This window comes from Contarinia nasturtii, unplaced genomic scaffold (assembly GCF_009176525.2).
Source record: "Contarinia nasturtii isolate CC-2019 unplaced genomic scaffold, AAFC_CNas_1.1 Cnas_scaffold_928, whole genome shotgun sequence".
NCBI lineage: Eukaryota > Metazoa > Arthropoda > Insecta > Diptera > Cecidomyiidae > Contarinia > Contarinia nasturtii.
Window position 1 is genome coordinate 1531073 of NW_022198275.1, and position 26851 is coordinate 1557923.

General features: G+C 34.5%; 5 protein-coding genes and 1 pseudogene across 7 annotated transcripts; 1 reads left to right on the forward strand and 5 right to left on the reverse strand.

Moving 5' to 3' along the window:
- Nucleotides 1-6: 6 nt before the first annotated feature.
- On the reverse strand, nucleotides 7-13929 carry LOC116342766 (E3 ubiquitin-protein ligase HECW2). 3 transcript variants are annotated; one of them, XM_031770500.1, is made up of 9 exons: nucleotides 12814-13929; nucleotides 9790-12029; nucleotides 9552-9718; nucleotides 2594-2785; nucleotides 2372-2490; nucleotides 2195-2271; nucleotides 2052-2122; nucleotides 1319-1972; nucleotides 7-1246 (listed from the first exon to the last, which is right to left on the reverse strand). In XM_031770500.1, exons 1-9 carry the CDS (start codon nucleotides 13265-13267, stop codon nucleotides 1093-1095), a joined length of 4128 nt encoding a protein of 1375 aa, XP_031626360.1. In that variant the 5' UTR covers nucleotides 13268-13929; the 3' UTR covers nucleotides 7-1092. The 3 variants fall into 3 exon arrangements, with proteins under 3 accessions (XP_031626360.1, XP_031626359.1, XP_031626361.1); XM_031770499.1 differs by having other exon boundaries at nucleotides 9790-12032; nucleotides 12814-13928; XM_031770501.1 differs by lacking the exons at nucleotides 9552-9718; nucleotides 9790-12029; nucleotides 12814-13929 and adding an exon at nucleotides 3866-4230.
- Nucleotides 13930-14122: 193 nt separating this feature from the next.
- Nucleotides 14123-14845, reverse strand: LOC116342915 (NADH dehydrogenase [ubiquinone] 1 alpha subcomplex subunit 13). Its single transcript, XM_031770719.1, has 2 exons — nucleotides 14769-14845; nucleotides 14123-14695 (listed from the first exon to the last, which is right to left on the reverse strand). The coding sequence occupies exon 2, from the start codon at nucleotides 14650-14652 to the stop codon at nucleotides 14203-14205; it is 450 nt and encodes a 149-aa protein (XP_031626579.1). The 5' UTR covers nucleotides 14653-14695; nucleotides 14769-14845; the 3' UTR covers nucleotides 14123-14202.
- Nucleotides 14846-15009: 164 nt separating this feature from the next.
- Nucleotides 15010-18374, reverse strand: LOC116342787 (conserved oligomeric Golgi complex subunit 3). The gene is made up of 10 exons (XM_031770531.1): nucleotides 18172-18374; nucleotides 17601-18089; nucleotides 17370-17514; nucleotides 17102-17271; nucleotides 16871-17034; nucleotides 16662-16801; nucleotides 16438-16598; nucleotides 16277-16370; nucleotides 15580-16205; nucleotides 15010-15443 (listed from the first exon to the last, which is right to left on the reverse strand). Exons 1-10 carry the CDS (start codon nucleotides 18349-18351, stop codon nucleotides 15030-15032), a joined length of 2583 nt encoding a protein of 860 aa, XP_031626391.1. The 5' UTR covers nucleotides 18352-18374; the 3' UTR covers nucleotides 15010-15029.
- Nucleotides 18375-18968: 594 nt separating this feature from the next.
- On the forward strand, nucleotides 18969-20216 carry LOC116343096 (annotated as a pseudogene).
- Nucleotides 20217-20477: 261 nt separating this feature from the next.
- LOC116342786 (kinesin-like protein costa) lies at nucleotides 20478-24082 on the reverse strand. Its single transcript, XM_031770530.1, has one exon. The coding sequence runs from the start codon at nucleotides 24011-24013 to the stop codon at nucleotides 20615-20617; it is 3399 nt and encodes a 1132-aa protein (XP_031626390.1). The 5' UTR covers nucleotides 24014-24082; the 3' UTR covers nucleotides 20478-20614.
- Nucleotides 24083-24658: 576 nt separating this feature from the next.
- On the reverse strand, nucleotides 24659-26111 carry LOC116342788 (conserved oligomeric Golgi complex subunit 3-like). The gene is made up of 2 exons (XM_031770532.1): nucleotides 25900-26111; nucleotides 24659-25817 (listed from the first exon to the last, which is right to left on the reverse strand). Exons 1-2 carry the CDS (start codon nucleotides 26077-26079, stop codon nucleotides 25650-25652), a joined length of 348 nt encoding a protein of 115 aa, XP_031626392.1. The 5' UTR covers nucleotides 26080-26111; the 3' UTR covers nucleotides 24659-25649.
- Between the last annotated feature and the right edge of the window lie 740 nt (nucleotides 26112-26851).

Consider the following 26851-nt stretch of genomic DNA (forward strand, 5'->3'; position numbering starts at 1 on the left):
GTGGAATGTTCAATTGACTTAATTGAATATAAATACACTACGTAAAGCTAAGTGTAAAAAAAATTTGTTTGCAAAGTGTAGAACTCTTGTGCTTCATTCCTATTGAATTCCATTCCATATTTTGTTCAAGTTTCATCAACAATGAGATTAATACCGCTCCCGGTGATGCGGTTCATAGCACAATTAGATTAATACCGATGGCAGAATTTTGTTAGAAAAATTGCGACAAACGGAGACAAATGAATCATGAATTTAGTGCGACTCATATGACATGTATTATTTGCAATTTTTCAGGAGAAGCTTTTCATCGCTACTCTTAGAAAACAGTGATGGTTTCTCGTTTGCCAGCATTGTCTTACCAGTAAACGTTCAAATATGTTACATCCCGATTTTCGATTTTTTGCATTTAATCGGTTAGCCTTGGCTTATACTAACAACTAGTGTATGTATCTGTGTGACTACGTACGACATTCGCTGACGTTTATGAGTGACATACAACTCAGTGTATATATTAGTGCTGGTTTACACATTCGTTAGCCAGTGTATACATTTGTGGCAAATTATCCAGCTAATGTGCCCATCACTGTTAGAAAATACAGATGACAAAATCAAAAGTAGTAACAGTTTCCTTCAGATCAAATAATGGGTTCTAATCACTGTATGTTGTCATGTATGAAAAAATGCGATTTCGCTTCAGTTTACTTTTGATTTTGTCATCTGTATTTTCTAAGAGTATGACTTATGTTTAAAAAGTCTTATTCTAAACTGTCTGGCCAAAATGAAAATCACGAAAGCTTATATCTAAAAATTTAACACTCAATTTCTAAAACGACGAGTCCCTTATATTTTTCCGAATAAATAATTTCGTTCGCGTTGCGCTACTGCAGCAGAACCGTAAATAAGTTCTTAGAAAAAAGAAAACTACCACACGGGACATTTACAAGCGTGAAAAATTGGTAAAAAAAATATTTCTTTGTTTAGGTCACGTTTGACCTTCACTGCTAATAACAACGGTAACTCCATATTTGGTGTCTGTGAGTACAAAAAAAAAACACCATTTGGAACACTCCAAAAGTCGTTCGTTAATTCAGATTATTCTATTCCAAATGTATTTGTCTCTTCTACTGCAAGCAATAATTTTTCGTGTAAAATATTTAACGATTGATACGGCGGCAAATCTAAACGATTAAAACATGTATGTGCACGTGGCAGTGCATAAGCCTTTCCCCATTTTTCAATGCAGAATCTAAGCAAAAAAAAGAGAGAACAATATTGATGAAGATTTGAATTGCACCAATCAAATGAAGCTTTATGTTACCGTCTCGGTCCCGTCGAACCACGTAACGCCGAAAATCCTTCGTACGGAATCGATGAAGTACCAGTGACAAATTGAAGCAAGCGCAGCCTTTGTTCATTTGTAAATTTCTCGATGACTTGCCAGAACCAAATAATCACCTGATGATGATCGTGGTAACCACTTCGATATTCCGTATTACTGCGCCAATCGTTTATATCGATTTCGGCCGTACCAGCGATTACCAATTCAAGCTCACGGGCATCAAATACAGACACAAGTCGTGGATCAACAACCTCATAGAAACCTCTTACAAGAGATTCAGTTTGCTCTTGTACGCCACGCTCCAATCGCCATTTTACCATTCTCTCCAAATATTCTTTCTTATTTCGTTCGTTTACTACGATTGATTTTCCGCCCGGTTTCAATTCACGCTCAACAACGCGTCCTAATAACTCTTCAGTAACACTGAATGTTAATCCCAACGAACTGCCCGTTCCAATGTCATTGTCGCGCAACCATTGCAACGACTGATGGAATTCCATGTCTAATGACTCCAAGTCGCTAAGTGACACTTGGTACTTCAACAGGGCTTTGTAAAACGGTCTTGTAAAGAAAGCATCAAGCAAATACTGATGAACTAATGCAAGTCCCAACACTCGACCACTGAAACGGAACCTGAAAATAAAACAAAGAAAAAACGTCATTCAATGTGTACAGAACGTAAAAAAGGGAATACTCAAAGTCAAGAACGTACCAATCGTGACAATTGTCAACAAATGCTGACAAAGGTGACACCTGCACCGTGTATGTATCGTTAGCAGAATACTAAATAAATGAATTATTGTTAAAAATATAATTAAAAATGGTAAAAATTAGGTAAATTTTATTTTTTTTTACCTCAAACAATCCATAATATGGATTGAATAATTCACGTGATAACAAGAAGAAAAATTCACGAGATGGGCCACCGTAGTCTACAATTTTTTTATAAAAGGAAAATCATTGGTAATTAACAAGTCCATATTTGATTTTCAATCTTCTGATGAACTATGTGATTTCAAGCTACAACCATACCTAAACCTTCCTCTGTATCCCAAATAACCGCCAGTCGTCCACGCTGCAAGTCTTTCTTATTTGCTGACATTATGCGTCGGAATGCATCTTCCAGTAAATTCGACCGACGAATGTGAAGCCTATTGAATGTGGGTTTGAAAATGTTAATTTTTTAAATTCCATCATTTGCTCAATAAAATGAAAGATTTGCTAGTTCAAAAGAATCTTCTCCAAATCACTTACTTCAATTTATGTGGTCCCTGGCCAAATCCCTTCGACTCTAATTTGCGATAAAAACTGCGAAGTTTTGCTTCAAAATCACGTCGGAATGGTGGCGGTGCTCGTTGGGCGATGCGATTTGTATTCAAATTTGGTGAACCTTGAGGACTTCTCGCCTGTACAGGAACATAGCTCATTATCTCTTGTTCGAAAAGACTGAAACAAAAACAAATAGACAGATAATTTTTATGGTTTGTTTAAACTGATTATTGTATGGTAAGCGTAAAAAATCTAAATGCAGAAAACAAACAATATAAATATGACAACAATGTCTTTTGGAGTAATTTATATAATTTGCGAGAAAGAGAATATTATTCAAATGGAATTTTATTCAATTTCAACATTGTTCAATTGTTCTAATATTGACGTTATGCAGGATGATGTACAAATAGAACCAAAATAATCATAATGTCTGATAAAACAATATCAGACACTGTTTAAGGAACGATAAACCGAAAATGCTTGGTAATAATAATAAATGCATAAATCGCATGAATTAGTATGCGCAAATATTGAAAAAATCATCTAAAATTTATCATTCATTGTCATAATTGGATAAGTACATCATGAGGCGTTAATTTCCAGACGGTCGTCGTATTGCTCGTCGAAAGCGTCTACCGTATTTTTCTTCGTTGCTGATATAATATTTAAATGGTTCTTTTGTTTTACTCCATCAAATAAAATGTGAGGTGTGAAAAATATGACTAATATGAACTTGGCTCATATAACACAGAACGTGTGTTTGCACGGAAATTAGTCAAAAGTGTGTACGAATTACATGAACAAAGCGAACCGCATCTCATTAATAATTCGAGACCCACAAATTTATGATCTTAATAAAAGGTGCGAAAAATTTAGCGAAATTTCCTTAATTTTATGCTATCGGATGCTTTAAACATCGATATGTTTCTAATTTTAATCGAATTTTTTTTCGACTAAAAAACTACGATGAAACAAAAATTAACCGAGTCAACAAGAAAATCCCAATGAAGAAAATCAATTGTTAATTGGCTTCAAAATGAGTTGCTATTGAATGTTTACAAATTCAATTTAGACCAATATTTGAATATGAAACAATCGTCTTTATTAAAGTGCCTGAGAATCGTTATGTAGTTGATGGCTCAATGGCTCCACTTGATCCATTGTAATTAAATCGAAATGATTTCGAGTGTCTATAAATTGGATGGGTTTCATTCATCGCGACAAGTGTTTGTTTTGACACTATTGCACACTTACAGTTGAAAAACGATCGATATTGCCTTCGTGATGAATCCCATACTGTTGATCAAATTGCTCTAAACTCATTTTCAATTGGTATGTGTATGAAGTAAACAAAAGTTGGTAATTGATTTGAGCATACACATCGGGAGATCGAAAGCCGAGAGAATCGTATAAGTTTTTATCGTTGTTTATTTTATTTAATCACTTCAATCGATTCAAATGCCACTTATAATTATTGCATCGATATATGAGTAATTCTTCAATCAATTTCACCACACAGATTAATCACTGCCTAGTTTGTTTTTAATTTCAATCCAAAAACGCTGATTTAATGTTTATATTTCTGGTTTCAAGACGCATTTATTTATTAGTCACTTTTACTGCTTTGAATGATATATATATCAATCAATGACCTGCTATTGTTTGTGATTATTATCAAAAAAAGTCGTGCATAGTTAATTCAATCATCGTCGGGAAGTTAGCAATATAATTAAAAAAAAATATGATTCATTGAAAATAAAAAAAACTATCAAATATGACATTTATTTCTATTGGAGGACAAACAATTTGGTGCACCAAAAAAGCAACGAAAAAAGTCCGCCGGTAATGATACCAAATGTGTGTTTAAAAAACGCGTATGACATACACATCGTTTAATATGAACAAAAGATTTGCAATTGACGAAGATTAAAATATAAAAAAAACATTACGTGCTGACAAAGCAAATTATTTTTTGCTCCAGCATTTAAAGTAGTCTCCCCAATTTTGCCTTAATTAAAACAGACATACAAATTCAACGGTGACATCTTGGGATTTGGATATATTGTGTAAATAAATTGGATCCATTCGAGATGCATCAAATGCTTAAGCTTGTTCGTAAATAACTTTTTATGTGTGAGTAATTTGCTCGCAACCATTATTTGAAGTGACCTATGCTAGAATTACAACATTGTAAAGAATAGAAAACGTGACGAAATTATTTGTACTGTGCGATTAATGATAAGAATAGTCTGTTGAATGGATTATATCTAATCATAAGTCAAATGTACTTGAAATTGATTTTAAATCTAATTTAATGTTGGCGCTACGATTAGACAAAAAGTCCTCATGTTTGTTTGAATCACTTAAAAGTTACATGTTAAATAGTGATAATATCATCGACGCGCGGTTTTGCGTGTCAAAGAGTCTATTTTCATTACAGAACATTAAAAATTGAAACAAAACTGCATCATTGATAATTTTGCAGTTCAATAGGTAAGTAAAACCTTGTTAAAACCACCAAAAACTTTTATCATTTGAATTTCGCATATTTTATATTTGTTCTGGGCGTGATTTTTTGTTTTGTTTTCGGCAATGGTGCAAACCGGGTTCTAGTGATTCTTCGAATGCTTAATAAAATTCGACTCGGAGCTGGCGGAAAAAAAATTCTGTGCGAATATTTATTAATGACACACTGATTAAGTTAATGGTCACGCTTTGATTGCATGTCTGCGTCAAAGCAAAAATCACATTCATTTAAATATATGTGCAAGGAAAAAAAGTGTCCGACACATATTGTGTATTTGAAACTCAGGTAGATAGATTGTTTTTTGTTTTCGTTGTTTTAATATTCCATTCATCTATATATATGTTCATAATTTGGAGGCGTATTTGAAACGATGTGAAGGTCGAAGAAAATGGAATGCGAAAAAGGAATTTGTTACAATAAATTGTGTGCCCTTAACGTAATAGATAAAAACAAATGCCAAATTGCCATGCGATTTGTGGGTTATTTTGGCCAAAATCCGGAAGTTGTTTGACTGTGTATTTTTATTTTGATTGCGGTCAATGTTTAAATATTATAATGCAATGAAAAGTAAAAATAGACTAAAAAAAATTGAAATGAAAATTATCGCTCGACTATCGTAATGGCATGACATTAGAAAAGAATGTCTCTTGGTTTAAAAGATAAAACAATTGTCAATTTACAAATGAAAATGTTCATCTCGAAGAAAAATCAGTGGAAAGACAATGAAATGTGATATTCTAATTAAAGCCATTGGCTTAGGTTTCATATATATGCACACTCGCGAAATGGCTTATATGCATGATCGGAGGCTTACACATAACACGATATAATGAAACCAAATACGAATGGGAACAACAAAATGATAAGTTCAAATGTGTTTACATCGCGCAATGTTAAAAAATTTCCGGTATTGAATCTACTGCTTATCGACGATGCGTTCACAATATGCACGGTGCACACACAAAGAGTGAGATCAAATTCTTGCAATTTACGGTAGTTTATACGTCGCAAAAAATTGTTTTGATCTCGACATAATCCGAAATGGAAGCCGGGTGAGAAACCAAACAATTTTCTTATAGGTTAACGGACTATAATACAGTTCAAAATAAGTTCAACGGCGCATCGCAAAACATAGAATCATAGAGTTACAATGTTTTGCACAGCTCAGCATATTTTAATGAAAATTTCCGGCTGACACAGCTAAATCGCACACATTTTATTCTAACAAATGACATAAAATCATAAATAAATTCGTTGCATGACAAAAATATCGTTTATTTTCAGTTGGTTTTCATCCAGATAAGTCACCACAAAATGATAGTTAATTTTATTTACTGGAAAAATTGGGGCGTCTGTGCTCTTAAACAGGTGAACCATCTATAAAATGCATATATCACAAACAAAGCAGCTCATTTTCATTGAATTTAAGTGCACACAGAGTTCGACATCAAAATTCTCCCATAAAAATGCATGCATGATGGTGTATTTTTCACAAATCACTGAATAGCGATGAGCAAATAAAATGCCAATTTCCGGTAGTAATTTCCATAAAAAAGCATAAATTCGGTAACAAAAGGCTAAAATTGATCGATTTTCAATACGTAAACAAAGCATTAAAGAATCACTGATGCACAAAAATGAATTGAAAAATAAAACGCGTTGAGGCAAGAACGGCCACCGAAAATGAAAGTTTATTTGTTCTTTTTAATATTTATAATTTCAAGTCACTTTCAAGTTCACCGTAAAATATGGTTTGGAAAACTGATTTTTAATTAATGTTCGATCGAAACGAAGACGAAAAAAAACAATAACACTATATAATATTGATTTCGTCAATATTTATTCTTTTTGTACGCGACTGGTAAGAATCAACAAACCGTTATGACTATTCAAATCGTACTGTTTTGTCGACCAGAAAGAGATCGAAACGTGCGCCTTCGTTGATTGCGGCAAACTAATTTTTCCAACCGAAATCCATGCCAGCCACACCATACACGTACGCTGCAACATCGGATATTTGTTTGTAGTCAATTGCACGCATGAAGAACAAAATGTCAAAGCAAAAAAACACACTTCGCACTTCACACACATAAAAACGCATTTTAATCGCATATGGCTCGCGCTCGCCTTTTTTTTGTTTACTCCAATAGAAGTCAATACGAACGCGAAAGATATGAAATTCTATACACATTGACGACTAGTTAAGTGCGAACGGATCGAATACGAACGACTGGAAATATATGTGCGCTTGAACATAGACCAAGCAAATCGATTGACTCATATCATGTGCCATCGTCTGCCGACCATTCTATGTATGTATGCACGGTACGTGTATATGTGATGGAGTGTTAGCGATCGGCCAATTATACGGTCGGTCGTTTTTTTTGTTGTCTTTTTTGCTAACAGTAACCATCGTATTATCTCAATAATTGCTTTTTGCTGTCTTTTTTCCAAACGATTTCCCGCGTGCAGAAATGTTCAATGATTAAGCACCAGCGGAAACAAACAAATGACTTGGCGGCCGCGTGAGTTAAAATCGATTATTATGTTAAACATTATCCGAACTACAAATTTAAAATGGCATGGCCATTACAATGATTGATATTTTTATCGAAAAACTCGCTTTATCAATGAGTAATAATCTTTGTTTATATATTTAGAAATAATATAAATGTAATTATAGCAATGCCCTTTCTTTAAATTGATCTGTCTAACTGTAATTTAGTTTTGAATTCATGGTAAAAAAAAATTTCAACGAATTTTATCACCTCTTTTCGCCACAACAATGACATCAAACTAATCTGATTCATATTTGCTCATTTCATGTATTTCAAACACAGTGACTACACTACACTAGATACTGCGCAAAATGGTCATTTTAAAATGCATTAAGCATTGCAAAAATTGACGAAATTCTATTTAAAGAAGTGAAATTCTATTTTAAAAAAAGTGACTCGTGAGATATATGCGATATTCTGAGAACGCCATTTCAAAAGCGCAAACATTCTGAATTTATTGTTGAGATTCTTCAAATGATTATTTGTTTTTATTATTGAAGAAAAGACAAAAAGAATCGCAATTAGTTTACCGAAACTTAAAACGGTTGAATGCAAGTACAAGCTATGAATATATATCGATGTGATTTACATGGCATTTTTTTTATTTTTCGTACAATTTGGTAATGGAGCATGATTTTTAATTGGAAATCATAAAGATTGTGTAATTGGTGTAAATAAGTTGTACTGATGGAATAATATCCAAAAAAAAAATGTTATATCACACACCGTTTATCTGATAAGGTTAAAGAAGCTTCCGACTAATGTCAAATATTGCGACCTAATATAAACACCTCCACATTTTATTGCCTATTGTAATGAGTAATTTCACGATTCCGTGTCGTGCTTACACTTTGTTTACAAATGTTTTCGTTAAATAAAAATATGAGTCGCATTTCGAATTGATTTTGAATTGCAAGCATACAAATATTGACTGAAACGCACATCTCATTCGTATGACACGAGCTAAAAGCAATTAAAATATTAACAATGTGTTAAATACCAAACAGGTTTTGGTGATTTTCAATCATAAATATTTATGCTCATGTCAATCATTGTGAATAGAAACTGGAATCGAAACTGAAAACCATAGTCGAACCCATATTTTGTGTGTAAAATTAGCAGACACATTTTATGGCGGAAGAACTTTTTTCATTAACGAAAAGAATTACCATCAATCGAGACTGCTAAAAAGTTAGATGAATCAAAACGAATTATATTTGATTGGACGAAATGGGAGGATTCGATTTTTTTGTTCTCACATTACGTATTTTATGATACTTAATGAATGGCGAAGGATTTTAAATTTTAGAGCCTTTAGTAATTAATTTCCTCAATTTAAAGTACAAAGATAGCCGCTTTGTTCTTTTTTTAATTTAAATCATTTTAAGACGCATTTCACCATCGACATAGCAAATCCATATGAATTGAAAATTGTAGAAGTATGTACTAAAGACGGACAAATATTGATTAAATTGAGCACATATGTTGAATTGAATTTTTTTTGCATATGCCCGCATCTGAATTTACATGTAAATACATATCATTCAATTCGTTCACTTATTTAATGAAAACATAAAAAAAATAAACGCATTAATAGACGAAAATAACGAAACCCTCATGTTGACACATTTCACGCGGTTCTTTGCGACGCTCTTAATCAATAAGAATAACGGAAAACTTAGATATGTTTTAATCTATGTTTTAATTGAATGAAACCGTTGAACAACAAGAATAATGCCATCGTTGCAAAAAAAAAACAAGCATACATCCATGCAAATTAAAATACTCTTTGTAAAATGGTAATTTTCTTTTGTGTGAAGAAGCCTTTGCGAAAATGTCAGAAGACTAAACTCACCTCAATAAAATTGTCAATTGTAAATCATGACTCAATCGCTCAAGTGCGGTGGTCCCTTCGACGCGTACAGCATTAATTTTTTCACGAAGTGATCTCGATACGGCTGACTGTCCATGTCGTTCTTTAAGGATTTCCAAAATATTCGGTTGCCTCAAGAATGCAACCACCTTCAAAGGAGAAAAGTCAACATTTGATTAGGTTGAGATTTTGAAAATATTTGTACACGTTTTTAAATTACCTTATCATTATAAGCAATGGGTATTTCCGGTGAGCTGGTCGGTGGCCGTGGCATAAGTGCAGGTCGTGGCGGTGGCATTGGTGCTTCAATTTGCTGTTGTAAATGACGTATGCGTGGACAATCAATCGGTAAACGAGGATCCATAAATGATGTTCTTCGATTTGTGTGATCGATAAAAAATTGTTTGCTCGTCGAATCAAGTTTTGATTCCCATCCACTGGGCAATTCACGATCAAGAATTGCAAAACAATTAACCAAACTAACCAAATCCTTATTGTATTGATATCGTTCAAAACAATTAACATCGCGTCTTATGCGTAAAATCATGTGCTTTAATGCCGCATTTCGATTATAAACAATCAATGCCTCTTCGTTTGTGTGTAATTTTGAATAAAAATCCGGCCGACACAATAGTTTAACGGCTGGATGTAAATCATTATCCGATGAATCTGTTCCATCCATTCGTGGCGAACCGTTCGCTGAAACCATGTCATTTCGTTCATTTGTAATTGTACGTCGAATTGATTGATATCGTCGCTCCAATTGTTGACGATGTTGTTCGCGACCACTTCCGAAAATTGGTCCACTTGAACCACCTGGTCGTTGCCAACTGGTTGTGCGTGTTGTATGATCTATGTAAAATATTCGACCCTGTGAATCCATTCGAGCTTCCCACGAACCGGGTAACTCTTCGTCAGTTGTTGATTGTTGAATGGGTCGAGCTCGTTCAGGTATCGATGGTAATCGTGTACTTGTTAAATGTGTTAATGATGTCGAACCTTCATTTCCTTCGCCATTTTCACGCATTTCGTTAATGAGATTTGGCTGTCGCATATCGGTTAATGGATTATCCATTAAAAATCTATCTCTTGATCGTAGTTCCGGTGCTCCTAAGCTAAGTGAAAGCGAACGAAAGCGTCGAGCATGATGCGTTGGTGTCGGTGGACAAATAAGACCATTGTTATTAATTGAATTGACATTATGTGCGCTTCTATCGCTAGTTCGTGTTAGTGATCTACTGTGTCGTGTAAACTTAGTTGTGTTCATTTGAGCTAATGGTGATGCGGCTCCTTCGGTTGAAGATGACGCAAGTTCAAGCGGCGATACCGAACGCGTTGACGATCCAGACGGTGGACTTCGTTGTCTTGGCGATCGCAACGATGGCCTTCGGCATAATGTAAAATGACGATTCACTTCACCATCATGATTGTTCATTGTTGCATACCTTGGACTATCGTTCGATGAATCGAACGATGATGTTTGAGCATTATTTGCTGATAATTGTCGCGATAATGGTTTATGCGGTTTTAATGGTATTATTTCGCAAGGCGTTTGCTCCGAATCATTTTGTGTATTGTGATTTGTGACTAGATTACTCATTGAGCTGGCTCCTTCATTATTATTCGTTGGAAAATCGAATATTTTCGGTGGTGCTGTTGATGTGGCAGCAACAGCAGCGGCCGCAGAGGTTGCGGCAACTTTTTGCGTTAATTTTGTACTGATGTAATTGTCAGCGCCAATTTTCTTTTTCAATAATGGTTTTATCACATTTTCTGGCGTTTTTGCTGCGCCGCACACTTTCAATATAGCTGCTTCGGAGCTGCCATCCGTTTCGGGTGTAGCTAATGGCGCACATTCTTCACCACGGATATCTTTGTGTTTCAAACCATTTTCAAAAAATTCACCCGGAATGAAATCGACACGTTGAAAATCGGGCACCACATCATGAACACTATTGACCGGATCGTCCGTATCAATGATATCAAATTGAAAAACATTTTCATTTACAACCGGTTTATTGAAACGTGAAACGCGTGGTGGCCACGATCGTTCTAGTGGCCGATGCAATTGACTAGCATTATTATTTCGTGGCGGCAACGGTGGTGCACCACCATTGTCATTTGATTGACTGTCATCGATACTTGTCTCGAAACTTTGTCTCGCCGTCCAAATACTACAGTAATCGGATCGATTTGGTGACGTTTTTGATGCTGTTGAATTTGGGCGTATTTTCTTTTTGGTTCCACTACCCGTACTGGATGTTTCATTGAATTGCGCATTTGTTTCAACATTTGATTTTCCTGCTGGTGATTGGGTGTTCGATTTACGGCGAACGCCCGAACACGGTGTTAATGACGATGCAGACGAACACACTCCATTCACATGAGATTCAGTCGATGGTACATTATTTTCTATCTCAACAGCTAAATCCGGAGCAACGTTCGCTCCAGAAATAATGTTATCTTAAAATAAAAATAAAAAACACAAAGATATTAGATGAACATTCTTTTGAAGAATTTTTTTTAAATGAATTATTATTATAATTATTTAAAGATAGAATTTTAACCAGACGTTTATAGGCCCGATGTGTCTTCATTAAAAACCAAGTGTTAATTGGTGCAATTTAATTGTTCTAGATTTGATATGTTGTCTACTCATTTTCTAGCATGGCATTTGTATCATATTACACTCACTTCAATGTGTCGTACAAAATCAACATCATTAGCTCATCTTTCTATTGAATCATGCATTAATTCAATTAACTACGAAATTAAATTGAAAAAAAAGTGTTGTTGTAGCTCACAACACAGGGCTTCCCATTGTACAACACATTCTATTGCAGATAGAACAAAGCGCTGATGGAAAAACACTGAGAATACATTTGAATACTCGATTTTTTTGTCTCATTCACCAAACGTTTATATCATAAAACTTTTATTCCTGTATTTTTATATTTTTTTGTATTAGTTTTCTACATATTTTGTGGTTACTGAGTCACAGTGCAATGCAATATAAATACATCGAATGCACTTGCGCTCGCAAACACAGACTAATTAATTGAAAAATTCTTGTTGTGAATCGCGATTATAGCGTACACAACACACAGACGAATAGACTCAATGTTGTATGTTGTACTTTGAACTTTAACTATTCCAAATAAAACTGGCCAGTCCATAAACAATGGAATTGATATTCCGAATGGTCATAAAATGTGGAGGAAAAAAAAGTATCCGTTCTACTAACCGATGTTATTTTCATGTCCTTTTGTGGCTTCATCCGAATTGCAATGATTAAAAGTGGTTGTGTCGCCGTCCATACCAGCGCCGTGTTTTGTCCCGTCGACCACATCGTCATCGTCGTCAACAAATCCAATGGTCACATCGTTATTATTCAAAATTGTTTTTTTATCGCAATCATCATTTGATTCACTATCACAGTTTTTATTGCTGCTGCCGCCGCCGCCGCCGCCGCCAATTAATTCGAAGACGTTTGGCTTCTTCTTTGTCAGTAGTTCGTTGTTGAAGTTGTTTTCTAATTCATTTGAAACAACAAATTCCGAAATATCCTTGTAAATTGCACTGTGATCGTCCTCAGTCACTGTGGTGCCATTTATTTGTATTGTACCAATGTTATTATTGGTTAAACTAGTTGAGCTTTTCTCAATTAAATTTAAAACTGAATTTTCACCCGTTTCCATATTTACAACAGCAATAATCTACGCTCTCTAACCATATCCTGTCATGACTCTTTCAACTAAACACTGAAGAATGAAACACAAAAACTCGTACACACACACTATATATATTGACTATTATTTTCTTTTTCCCGCAAAATAGTTATTTATCGCACGACACATACGTGGATTTAACTAAACTAAATAACACAGGGCAAACACACAAAAATTCGGAAAATTATGTCGCGCATTTTTGATTGAAAGTTTTACATCCGTTTGATTTCCATTAAATACAATCGCATTTAATACGGGCTTTTTTAGAGAAAGTAGTAAAAAGATTTCGCGTCACTGACACACAAACCCATAAAAGAAACGAACAAAAAAAATATTATATGCATATATTAGAAAGAAAATATTCATCAAATGGTTATATTTTGTGTCCGCACAACGATTCATCACTTTAGAATTGCACCAATCTGGATGGGCACACGAAAACATCAACTTCATTCATTGCAGGACATGAATGTAATGCACTGTATTTTTCGAATTTTATTTCAAGTTTTACTGCAACAAACATCATTCAATTTAAGCATTTTAATTACACTGACATTATTCTCGCACACGATAAACATTGAAATGTTCTAGTATTTGACATCAAGCGAGAGAGAGCGCATTTGTGTAAGCGAATGAATGAATAGAACAGGTGAAATGCGAGTGTTGTGAGCAAACGCGAGATGATAATAAAACCAGCGTTAAGTGTCAAAACACACTCACACATACACATACCTTTCGAGACATTCGAGATTTTGATAGGGATGCATTTTTTTTTTTACTTTGACATGAAAATTTATGTTAAAAATGAATGAAACGAAATATCAATTTAAATGTATTTGGTATGCATTTATTTTGTTTTTTAGTAACTATGTTTCTCTATGGAGAATTCTTGTGAAACAATTGAATTAGAATTGATGTCTAAATTCTACACGTTCCAAGAATTTGTCGTATGATGTGTGACAATAGAATTCATTGATGCTCGGATCGATCCATGCATCACTTTTAACTGTTTTATAAATTGGCTCGCCGAACCAAGTTCCAACTTTCCAGCCGGGCACATCTGCCATGAGTCTTGCCTCTTCATCTCGATTACGACGCAATTGCTTCAAATATTCACGATCACGTTCGGCCATTACAATTGGCAGTAAAACATTTCGGCATGATCTCATTTCGATTTCTTCACGTTGCATTTTGCGATCGGTTAAATAGAACATATACATTGCACCAGCTGATAGACCAATAAACCCAAGAAAGCACATTTTTGCACTAAGAATTGGCTTCAATTGAACACGCTTTATATTGATTGGGTTGTAGCCACCCGGTGGTGGAAGATCTTGAATTGGTGGTGTGGCCATTTTGGTTCGCTAAAAATGATTTCTTCACTGACTTCAATGTAATCTAAAATTAACAACAAATGATTATATAGTTTTAAATTTAGTTTAAGTGTAAAAAAATTGTATTTTCAAATTACGTAATTTATAATGAAAATATAGTCGTCCATCCGATCCAAGAGACCAAAATATAATGGAAAACTGTGACAGATGAAATTGACATGTGTGTAGACTTTTGTCGTCACATATTTATCTCGAAGTGTGTGGAGACTGGCAATTTCAATTTCGTTTCAATCAACGAATGTCTACATTTTATTTTATTTTTTAAATATATTTTTATTGTTTTTTTATTCAACATTATGTTAAAATATAATTTTCTGTACTAATAAGTAAATATAATTTTAATTGGTGTTTTCTTCAACATTTTCACTACTTGCTTCAATGTCAGATGGTTTTGGTTCTTCTTCTTTAATGCCTTTCTCACGGCCTGAATTTGATGTAGTGCTAAATTTCCTTGCTGCTTCTTGTTTATTATCTTCGGCCACTAAACTAGTATTAGACAATAGAATTGAAATCTGATCAGCTGTGGGGCAACTTGTAATGATCATGTCATCTTTTGTATAACCGTTGGTCGTCAATAATTGTTCGAGCTTAACAAATGCACTGATGCAATTATTCCGAATGGGTCTGAACAGTATAAATTCAGTGTCTTTGTTTGCAAGATACAAAAGCATTGCACGTTGAAGTCCACTTAATTTACTTTTAATAAGTCGTTGTGATTCTTGAATAACGCCGCTTATTTGCTGTGGGCTTGCCTATAGGGTTAATCACAAAGAAAAGAATGGAAATAATGGAAATTAATCAATATGTAATGGAACGTAATAGAAGAATAATCGAAAGAATGGAAAGCATTCTTCAATAATGGAATAGTAATTTTTAAAGTAAGCTTACCCATGTTGTTTGTCTCAATACATAATTTACAGTTTTCACTCCTGCACCTTGTTGCAATTGTTGTTGTGCATCACTTGGCGTGGTTGCATTTGCCTTGAGTAGATTCTGTGCCCGTTCAATAAACGATACAACCGGACCAATTAATAAATTGGTGGCATCTCGAATGAAATTCTCACAAATTAACTTCAAATGACGGTCAACATCTTTTCGAGAATCATGCAAATGCTCTTTAATCTGTGGCGTACTATCGACTAAAAATTCCAATAACGCATTATTGCTATCCATGGCGAATAGTTGCTTTCGTTTTTGCAATAGACTAAATGCGGCCGTTTTTGTTTTACTAAAATCCAAACTTGTTTCGCGCACAGTGAAGTCAACACGGAACGGTGCAATTTGTTCTCGGATAATTAACAAATGTTTTATTTCAAAGAGTTCACCATCGATTGAGGTCTTTTTTGTTGCAATCAATTGAGCCGCATGTGACACACTTTGAATACAATACGATAAGGCTTCTTGTGAAAGACTTTGGAATACTGGTCGATCGATACATCGATATAATCTTGATAAACACACAAGTGTACGGCGAACTGTTGGATACCACATTCCATGCAGATCAGCTGGCGAACCTATGGACATGAAATATTGATTAGAATCAAAGAGACGAACACTCAATATGCATTCAAAATGTGAGATTTACTTCTGGGTATGTGTTTTGAATCATGAACTGAACTCATCGACACAATTGAAGCACTACTTCGCATCATGGTTTCATTTAGGGAATTTGCTATACTCTGTAAATGCCCAAAAAGAAAATTATATTTCAAACCACTTATCGAATATTTTTTTGCCATAATTTACCTCCATCATTTCCAATTTTTCTGGATAGGCCAAATCACCACCGGATGGTTTGTAATTCAGAATGTCAGATTGTAGGTACAAATGGGCACGGAACACAAGTCTCTCTTGAACATCTTGCAACAATTGCAAACATATCTTGCCAAAAGCTTCCAGTGAATCGGCTAAAATTTTACGCACAATTTGTAGTTTTCAACATAAAATCATGTTTTTAAATAGCAAATTACCGTGATGGGCTACGTGTTCGTCAAGCATCTCAATTCTTAAAATGCCACAAATCTCGGCCAATGTTTCTAAATGATTTATATGAATAATATAGGGTCGTAATGTATCATATAAAATTGTACAAATTCCCTCCGAATACGATCTGAAACAATTGAACCATAATTTAATTGGTTAAAATATTCTAATTGAGAAATCGAATTCGACAACTTACGTTAATTGATGTGATGGTTTTGTAAAGAATTGGTAGAAAAGCCGATGTTCATCTTGGCATACGTGCACCATAAATGCACATGATGATCGAACCAAAGCACAGTGGTCCCCTTTGTATGACGCCGTAAGATTTTTAATGGCCACTTCAATTTCTGAACTCATTATCTGCAATGATTTTTATGTTGAACTTAATATATTGATCAATTTTAACAATCGAAACATGCAAACTTACTCCCGCTCGTTGTGTCAAATACATTTTGTGTATTTCATTCAAAAGCAGTTCGTATTCCACATTTTGCTCAATGCGACTTTCCACCAAATTTATAATTTGACTGGCTTTTGGTGCTATTCCTTGGAATTTTCCATAGTACATTGCAAACGCTGCATCTGATGACTGGTCTCCTTTTTATTTTGAAAAAAAAAAAAAAAAACAATGATTTCTAAAAATATCACACTGTGTTGTAAAAGATGGTGTGTTTCAAAATACGCGTTCAACTTACCGGTTTTTGGGGCATCTTTCATATTCGCTATTTGATCAGCTGTGTTTGTAAACATGTGATTGAGGTAATTTTTAATGAGAAGTACAGCTTTAGCTAGGCATTGATTGTGCTTCGCCAAATAGGTTGGTGAATCTTTGAATTTGTTCTGTAAAATAGAGTAATAGAATCTATTACTAATAGATATTTCATATAATTTATCAATTTCTTGAAACCGAACACACTTTCACTTACATTGGCTTTGATGTATGCAATACAATCATCGACTCGGGTCAATGTTTGTGCAAAAATTTCACTGGACACAGAAATCGTGGGACTCTGTAGAATTTGCAGTAGATTTTCGGCTTGTGTAAAATAATGCAGACGTCGTTTGATCTCATCGGTGATACCAATCAATTTGTTTTGTTCGGCTATTAATTTTTCACTTCCTGAATTCAGTGACCATGTTTTATTCGACACGAAATTGTATTCGGTTTTGAGTCCATCGAGGTTTTTCAACGCAAAATTGATTTTATCTAATAAATTATCACACTCATCGCGTCGACTTGATAATTGCTCAAAATATTGTCGATAAATATCATCGGAACCATTGTATAATTGAGATTCAACATCATGATACCAGCTGAAAAAATCCTGCGTTGAATCGATTACATGTGTTGGAATGTTGAATTTATTGTCGTTTGTTGAAACATTTTCGTTTGAAGTTAAATCATCCGCCGAATTCTAAAATTACATGAAAGAAACACAAAAAAATACAATAATAAAATTCAATCAATTGTTGACATATAATCGTCGCTTAACTCACCAGTTCCGGACCTGAATCGTTGGTTTTTTGCTGTTGTGGCTCATTTAATTGTTCGATTGCATCGATTTGATAGTCTGTTAGTTGCGATAGAGAGCACTCTTTTTTCTCCCATTGCAAAAGTTTTTGTTGAATTTTGCGTAAATTTAAATTTTCGCTATGTGCGGACGCAACGTCATCCATTTTTCATCATCACCTAATTTCTGTATACACGATTTTGACACTTTAATGCAAGCAAAATTAGTGTCACATCACAAAATCTCGATTCTCTCGAACTGTCAAACCGTGTGTAGAGTGTGAACATTGTTTATAAAAATTCATTTGCGAGCAAGGATGTCTACTGTTGAACAGAGAATAAAAGAATTGGATGATATTCGAAAAAGTGTGAAAAAGTACGAAAATCACGTGAATGATTTACTTCGTGAATTCGGTTGGATAAAGGAAAAACTACCAAAATATATAGAAAAAAATAATCGAAATAAGAGTGATTCAACCGAATCGAGTGCAATTGAAAGTGGACCGAGTGTGGCAAAACAAGCGAGTAAACCAATTGATCTTGAAGCTGTTGTTGACATTGCATATAAAATTGATGCAAAACGTTCTAGTGCCAACAATTTCACGGATTTGAATAAATTGCGAAGAGATTTGAAACGACGACGACTTAAATATCGAACAACAAAAACTGCTCCACTTACATACACCGAAGAATTACGTGAACTAATTGAGCTTCAAATGGAATTGGTGACCGAAAACAAAGAGGAACAAGAGTAAAATAAAACAGTTGGATTTGAATTTATAAATTTAATTATTTTGCATCGAATGCTTCATGTATAGACATTGACATCTCGTTTAAATACACTGCAAAGATTCATGGGGAAAAGTTTGGTTCGTGTTTGCAAGACAACATTTGCCATTTGCAAGGCATCAAATTTTTCTGCGGTGACGTTTGCGGCATGAATGGATACTCTTTCACCGATTTACAAGAGCATGAATTTGCTGAGTAAGTATACATTTTTGTAATGGAAATATTTTGCACCTTTTACTAATCAAATTGCTTGTTTCTGCAGAGAAATCACGAAATACAAGGTTTTGTCAGAAGAAAATGAAAAGCCAAAACGTCAAACCGTCAAATCGAACATCAAACGAACATTGGAATTGTAGTGGTGTGACTACAAGATGTGTTCGATTTTGATTTCAATGCACCATTTTTCACACGCATACGTCACCACGAAGATTTTGCAACGATTCCGTGATACTGAAAAACGTGATCCAAGTCCAGCAACTCGAAATGATGACTTGCAAAAATTGTTCGCCATTCGCGATGAAATCGCCAAAGGCTTGTTTCCAGTCTCAGCATTCGTCCATGTTTTCGCACAAGTCTCACTGGTGGCAGCTATCGTTGGCGGCTAACTGTCACAAGAAGTGATCAAGGCACTTTCACAAAAAGAACCACCACATTTGAATGTATTCCTGTTCGATCCAGTCAAATGCTGCGAATTCGTTGAACCGATTGCTGTCTAAACCGCATCAATATCCATATAATATACAGCATATTCATAACTATTCATATTATGTATTTCAGTGGAGCAGTTGATCGTCTCTTCTGAATTTATTCCTAATATCTTTGATTCTCAGAATAAAACAAAAACTTTTCATATTTCAAATAAAATACAAATCATTTTATATTTTTTATGGTCGTTGTATGGCTTTGTCAGCCAATTTAAGTAAAATCTCTTGACAAATGAAAAAAGCATTTATTACTAGAAGTCACAAATGACACAAAATAATAGCATTACTGTTTTGAAACTACGCATTAAGAATAAGAAGATAACACAATGAACAAAACAAAATTATCTTAATATGTGAAATAATCGCGAACGATATATCCAATTCGGTGTGGAAATATTTGCAATGGAAAAAAAAGCAAAATTTATCGATAGCAAAAGGAATAAAAATCCCATTGATTTAATATTACAGTTATTGATTAAAATTGCAAACGAATCCCATACAAAACATGCTGTTTGAAATAAAAAACGAAAAAATAACAAATAAAGAGAAGAATTGTTAACGTTGAAGTAAGTCAATAAATTATTAGAAAAATATATAAAGAATTCATCCTTTTTACCTTTATTTACATTTACATTTCTCTATCTTTCTCTCTCTGAGTTCGTAAGTACTGAAAAAAATGATTGAGTTTAAGAAAAAAAAGCCAATTTTTTTATTAATTTTCCATGTATATATTATAATAATAATAATAATAAAATTAGAACGAGAAGTAAAGATTTCAAAGATTAAAAGGAGATTCTGTGTTGACTACATACTAATGTTGTAAATAGAAAATAAAAAGAAGAAATAAATTTGTTTGTTAAAAATATCCGATAAATGCAAATAGAATTGCTGCATCTAACACATCTATACATATGTATATATATGTACTCAAATGAAATTAAGGTTTATTTTGTTGGATGATAATTTTCCTAGATGAATTTTTTCTTTTAACCAGACTGACTTTGCTTTCGGTCGTTGTATTTTGTGGTGTACCATTGGCCATCAATAGTTGTGGTATATTACGTTTAAATCCATTGCTTGAAGCGAAGCGTCTAAAGAATAGTGAGCCGGTAGCCTTTTGCTTTGGATTATTGAGCGCGTCAGCAATTTCTCTTTCGGCAATTTCTCGTTTGGATGTTGTGGCTACAGCTGTATTTGCAAAACGATATGCATGTTGTTGATGTTGATTTGCACTTTTATAATCATGAATGCCAAAGCCGATTTCATTTCGAATGGCATGATGACGATTATTGGAATGTGTAAACGGTGAATATGGTGATGGCAGCATAAATGAATCACTTGGTATATTTGGCGATTCTGCACAGTCTTCGCCAGCTCTCTGCAATAGCATTGTTAGCGTTCTTTCATAGTGTCTTTGTAAATCGAGCGTATTACGTTCTCCTACCAAACGGGACTGCTGGAATTCATCGCACAATACACGTTCACGTAGTTTCCATTCATTTCGTTCCTGTTCTAATTGCAACAATTGAATCTCCAACTGACGACTGCTGTCGCGTAAATCGACAATTTTTTGAAAACATTTGTACAGCAGTACACGCATCTCTTTTTCATTTAACTTATTTAATTGACTCATGAGATCTGGATTTCCGACACTTTTCCGATTCAACATATCACGGCCGCATATCAATTGATTCTTCATTTCCATTGCGTGATCGATCACCTCCTTGGCAACATCATATTCGAGTATTTTTCGAGTTTCCCATTCGGTTAGTCGTTCCTTTTTCAATTTTTGATTTAGCAGACACTGTGCATCAGTTAAACGATCACGTTGACTTCGTAAATTTCGAATTTCATGCCGAATTGATTGCACCATTTCACTTTCGTCGTTATTTTTCTGCAAATATTCGCTCTTTTCTTTCAGCACACTATCGAATTGCGTGATACGGGTGTCAACACTCATACGTTTCTCTTCTTTTGCAGTTTTGGCATTCTTTGCCTTTTCGCTTTTCCATTTTGTTTCAGCTTCACGCAGCGACTTCTTATCTGCTTCCAATGCTTTCTCCAACATTTTCAATTGTTTATCACTTATTTCAATATCTTGTTGAAAGCCCTTGATTGTGTTGTCACTGTGTTGACTAATCGCTCTCAAACGAGATATTTCCGTTAGTTGTGTTTCAATTTTGGATAATTCCATTTTCCATTTGTCAATTTCCTTTTTCTCACAGCGTTCCATTGCTTTTATGCATCGTTCCTTTTTCGTTTCCAATGATGCAACCTTACGATTAAGTCCTCGTTTTGCTTTATCTCTGCCACTATTTATTTTCATAAGCTCTTTTTTTATTTTAATATTTTGCTTTAGTTCGGTAATTTTCGATTCTTTCGCTTCGATATCGGTTCGAAAGCGACGGATATGGTTCAAAAACAACACTTCTGATTGATGACGACTGGCCATTCTCAACGGATGCAAATGATCGGAATTTTCCAAAAATGCGGTTGCCTCACGACCAACCGTCGTATTTAAACACATTTGTTGACTGTTTCGAATACTCTCTTCTAAGCGTTCTTTTGTTGTCTCTTCAGCAATCCGATTTAAATGATCCAGTTCGGAACTACTCAATCCACTATTGCTATCACCAGCTTGAACCGATCGACGTCGATTCGTTGCAACACCGGCGGCCACAATAGCCAATTCTTTTGGCTTGTCGTCGTAACTGTTTAGCACAGCTTTCGGATATGTATCTACATAGTTTTTATAATAATCTTCAATCATTTTATTCACATGGCGTGAAAAATTAATCATTAGATCGGGAATTTTCGCCTCAACATGCTCCAAATTCTCGTCAGCATCGCTTTCATTGTCTGAAAATGTGGCATTTTGACCGGAATGATCGGTTTTTTCTTGTTCCAAAATTTCACCATTGCTGCGTTCATCATTTTCACTATTCTCATCGGTTTCTTGGATTGGTTTCAATAGGCGGCCACCATTCGATATTAATCCGGCCGAACTGAATGATTCACATTCTTGTTTTAAGTACATCCATTCTTCGATACATTCGCGATCATTGTCGTTAAGTAATTTATTGTTTATCAGCAATTTATTAAATAAACCTTCAGCATTTGCAATGAGTTTAGTCCAATTGGCTGTAAATTCCGTGCCCGATGCATTTTGTGTGGTTGGATTCACTTTGTTCATAGCATCGGCTGGATTGTATGGTGGAAATTTGATCAAACGTGGATCAATCATGGCAGTTGGATCAAGGAAATTCGATATTGGCATATTATTATCGGAAAATGTATTCAATATCACGGCATTCCTGACAAACTGTGTTTTGTAAGCAAAATGTAAATTCTCGATGGTTTCAAACGTGTGTTCTTCCAACGGGGATACACAGCAAATTAATAGGGTTTGTGCTCGGCCACCAAATGAATCTTTCAATAATCTAGTTAGCATTGTCTCTTCGTAATGATTCATCAACAAATTTCGTTCATTTTCCAGCATCGTCGAATCACACAATGAAATCACAATTCTCTCCAACATCCGCAGTCCCGGATCTTTTGGCACACTAATTTCCTCGTTAAATTCATTTACAATTCGTTGAGTTCCCGATAAATCGCAAAAGCTGGCCGTCGATAGACGATGCTGAAGTAAACCATCTGGACTGACCCATTGCTGTTCGATTGTTATGGTAAAAATACTGTGCGTTCCGTCTGTATTTCGATTTGAAAAACCAATTCGTAACAAATGAAATGCGTCATTCAGATTATTGCATTGAATAATTCGGCCACCCAAAATATCGTGTATTTCATTGCCATTTACTTCAATCCATGCAATATTCACTGAAAAACGGCATCCACTCGGTCGTTTTGATAGCTGTGAAAAAATGTCGCAAATTGCACGAGGCACAATGCCATATTCCATTTCATTGTAGACGCCATCAAAACCAGGTCCATACATGCAATACGTTTTACCTGTGACGCTTTGTCCGTATGTTACAATCGACACATCATAACCTTCGAGAAAATTTCGGATCATCGGTTGTACGGTATTGCGATAAATAAATTCTTGTGGGCATCCATAGGGCAGAGCATGTCGTATTTTAAAAGATGATTTTTCATTATCCAATGCATTGCCATTATTGTCTTCAATTAGACGAGATCTTGTTACTTGCACCAAACCAACCCCACCCTCATCGATACCTGGCTGGCAACCATTTGACAAAATATCACCACATTGTTTTAAATTATCATCGATATATTTCGGAAATGTTTCCACTCGACACAATTCATTGGGATAGACTGGAAAAATGCGTACAGCTACTTGAATTGGTATTTCCATCTTGACGAAGTCGATTTTTATTGCTTTTCATGAATACAGACGATTGTTTTTTTTATCTAGACACTAATAAATGTGGTTTCTTATTTATTCATTTCGTCATTGCTTTTAGTTATCTAGAGTAGAAATAATAAGGTTTTATTAGAAATGAAGCGCAATTGATGAGGTTTTAGATGGTTTTTCATTTAAAAAATTGAATAGAAATCGAGAAAAAATACAAAAATCTTACTTACCTTTCGTCTTGAGGTACAAATAAATGATGATTTACAAACAAATAAAAGAGAAATGTCAAGTAAGGAAGACGAGCATTTTCACGCACACGCACACGAGCAAAAACCAACAAATCACGCATTAGCTGTCAATACAGCAGTACATATATGCTACACAGCGATTTGCTCAAAATGTCAAACCGGTTTGAAATTCCTTCAATATCCTTGTCGCAGTGTGAACACAGCTTAATTTTTATGAAATTTTAAACCGAATTTTTTTTTGATTTTGATAAGACATTTTCCTTAATTTACCATTCAAAATTCAGAATATGTTTTTGATACGTTTAAATACTTTTGAGTATATTTAGTATTTTAGTACTGATTTTTCCCATGAATCTCTATTATTTTACAATAATCAAATAATTTCAAAAGACGACAGTTCAAATGTTCAAATTTAAAATGATACATTTTATTCAGACAATTCAAATTAATTCTTTTTATCCACAAAATTTACTTAGACTAGAATGTTCTTATATTCTATATGGAATCAATGTATCTGGACTTTTGGATTTCTTAAATAAAATTCTATGTAGGAAAATATTGAGGATTCCATTCAATCGAATACTCGCGTCTCATTTCAATCAAGCTCAAATTTGTTTCGCCGTTTCTGGTCATCCATTTTGTAGCCAAGAGGACATCTTCGAGCGCATAAATTATTATTTTTCGTGCTCCAGCCAATTTGGCCCGTTCCTTATTCAACCTTTCCAAATTCAAAACTACACCTCTGATTCGTGGTATGAATTTGATTTTGTTCAATTTCGACGATCGACGAATGAATGGCATAATGTGATCGATGCTAGCCTGAACAATGTAAAGATGTTCGAGTTTTGTCAGGCCATTTACAAAAATCTCCATATCCTTGGCATAAATTGCATTCATGATGATTAATTCTCTCAGATTGGTCAATTGAGGTAACCACAAATTATAATTCTCAAAAAACAACCAAATGCACAATAATTCGAGACCTTTGAGTGAAAGTAATGAAGTGCCTAACTATTCAACAACTTTATCGATGTAAATGTATAGACGCTTATAGAAGCCTTGTTTATGCAGTCCATTTAATAATTCCAAAGGTGTTTTCGATGTCCGCTTCCTATTTGACCAATACGTTGAGTTAAAATACATCAAATTTTACGTTGGAATTTAAAAATATATCACCGTTGTCCCACACACAAATTAAATTTGTTGAGAATCTCTGCACATTTGGATTACGTACGAAAAACTCATATAGCTCCTTAAATGCCGAAGAAATACGGGGGATCAATTCTAAACGTACAAGCTTGGGATATTCTTTTTTTCACTTCCTGAATTCAGTGACCATGTTTTATTCGACACAAAATTGTATTCAGTTTTGAGTCCATCGAGGTTTTTCAACGTAAAATTGATTTTATATTGTCGATAAACATCATCGGAACCACTGTATTATTGAGATACAAGCTGAAAAAATCCTGCGTTGAATCGATTACATGTGTTGGAATGTTGAATTTATTGTCGTTTGTTGAAACATATTCGTTTGAATTTAAATCATCCGCCGAATTCTAAAATTACATGAAAGAAACACAAAAAAATACAATAATAAAATTCAATCAATTGTTGACATTTAATCGTCGCTTAACTCACCAGTTCCGGACCTGAATCGTTGGTTGTTTGCTGTTGTGGCTCATTCAATTGTTCGATTGCATCGATTTGATAGTCTGTTAGTTGCGATAGAGAGCACTCTTTTTTTTCCCATTGCAAAAGTTTTTGTTGAATTTTGCGTAAATTTAAATTTTCGCTATGTGCGGACGCAACGTCATCCATTTTTCATCATCACCTAATTTCTGTATACACGATTTTGACACTCCAATGCAAGCAAAATTAGTGTCACATCACAAAATCTCGATTCTCTCGAACTGTCAAACCGTGTGTAGAGTGTGAACATTGTTTATAAAAATTCATTTGCGAGCAAGGATGTCTACTGTTGAACAGAGAATAAAAGAATTGGATGATATTCGAAAAACTGTGAAAAAGTACGAAAATCATGTGAATGATTTACTTCGTGAATTCGGTTGGACAAAGGAAAAACTACCTAAAAAATATTTAGAAAAAAATAATCGAAATAAGAGTGATTCAACCGAATCGAGTGCAATTGAAAGTGGACCGAGTGTGGCAAAACAAGCGAGTAAACCAATTGATCTTGAAGCTGTTGTTGACATTGCATATAAAATTGATGCAAAACGTTCTAGTGCCAACAATTTCACGGATTTGAATAAATTGCGAAGAGATTTGAAACGACGAAGAGTTAAATATCGAACAACGAAAACTGCTCCGCTTACATACACCGAAGAATTACGTGAACTAATTGAGCTTCAAATGGAATTGGTGACCGAAAACAAAGCGGAACAAGAGTAAAATAAAACAGTTAACAACAAGTCATTCTCGTTGGATTTGAATTTATAAATTAAATTATTTTGCATCGAATGCTTCATGTGTAGACATTGACATCTCGTTTAAATACACTGCAAAACATATACGGTCTACACTTGTTTGACAGTTTAATGATAAAGACAAACTATTTGACAGCTCATCATAG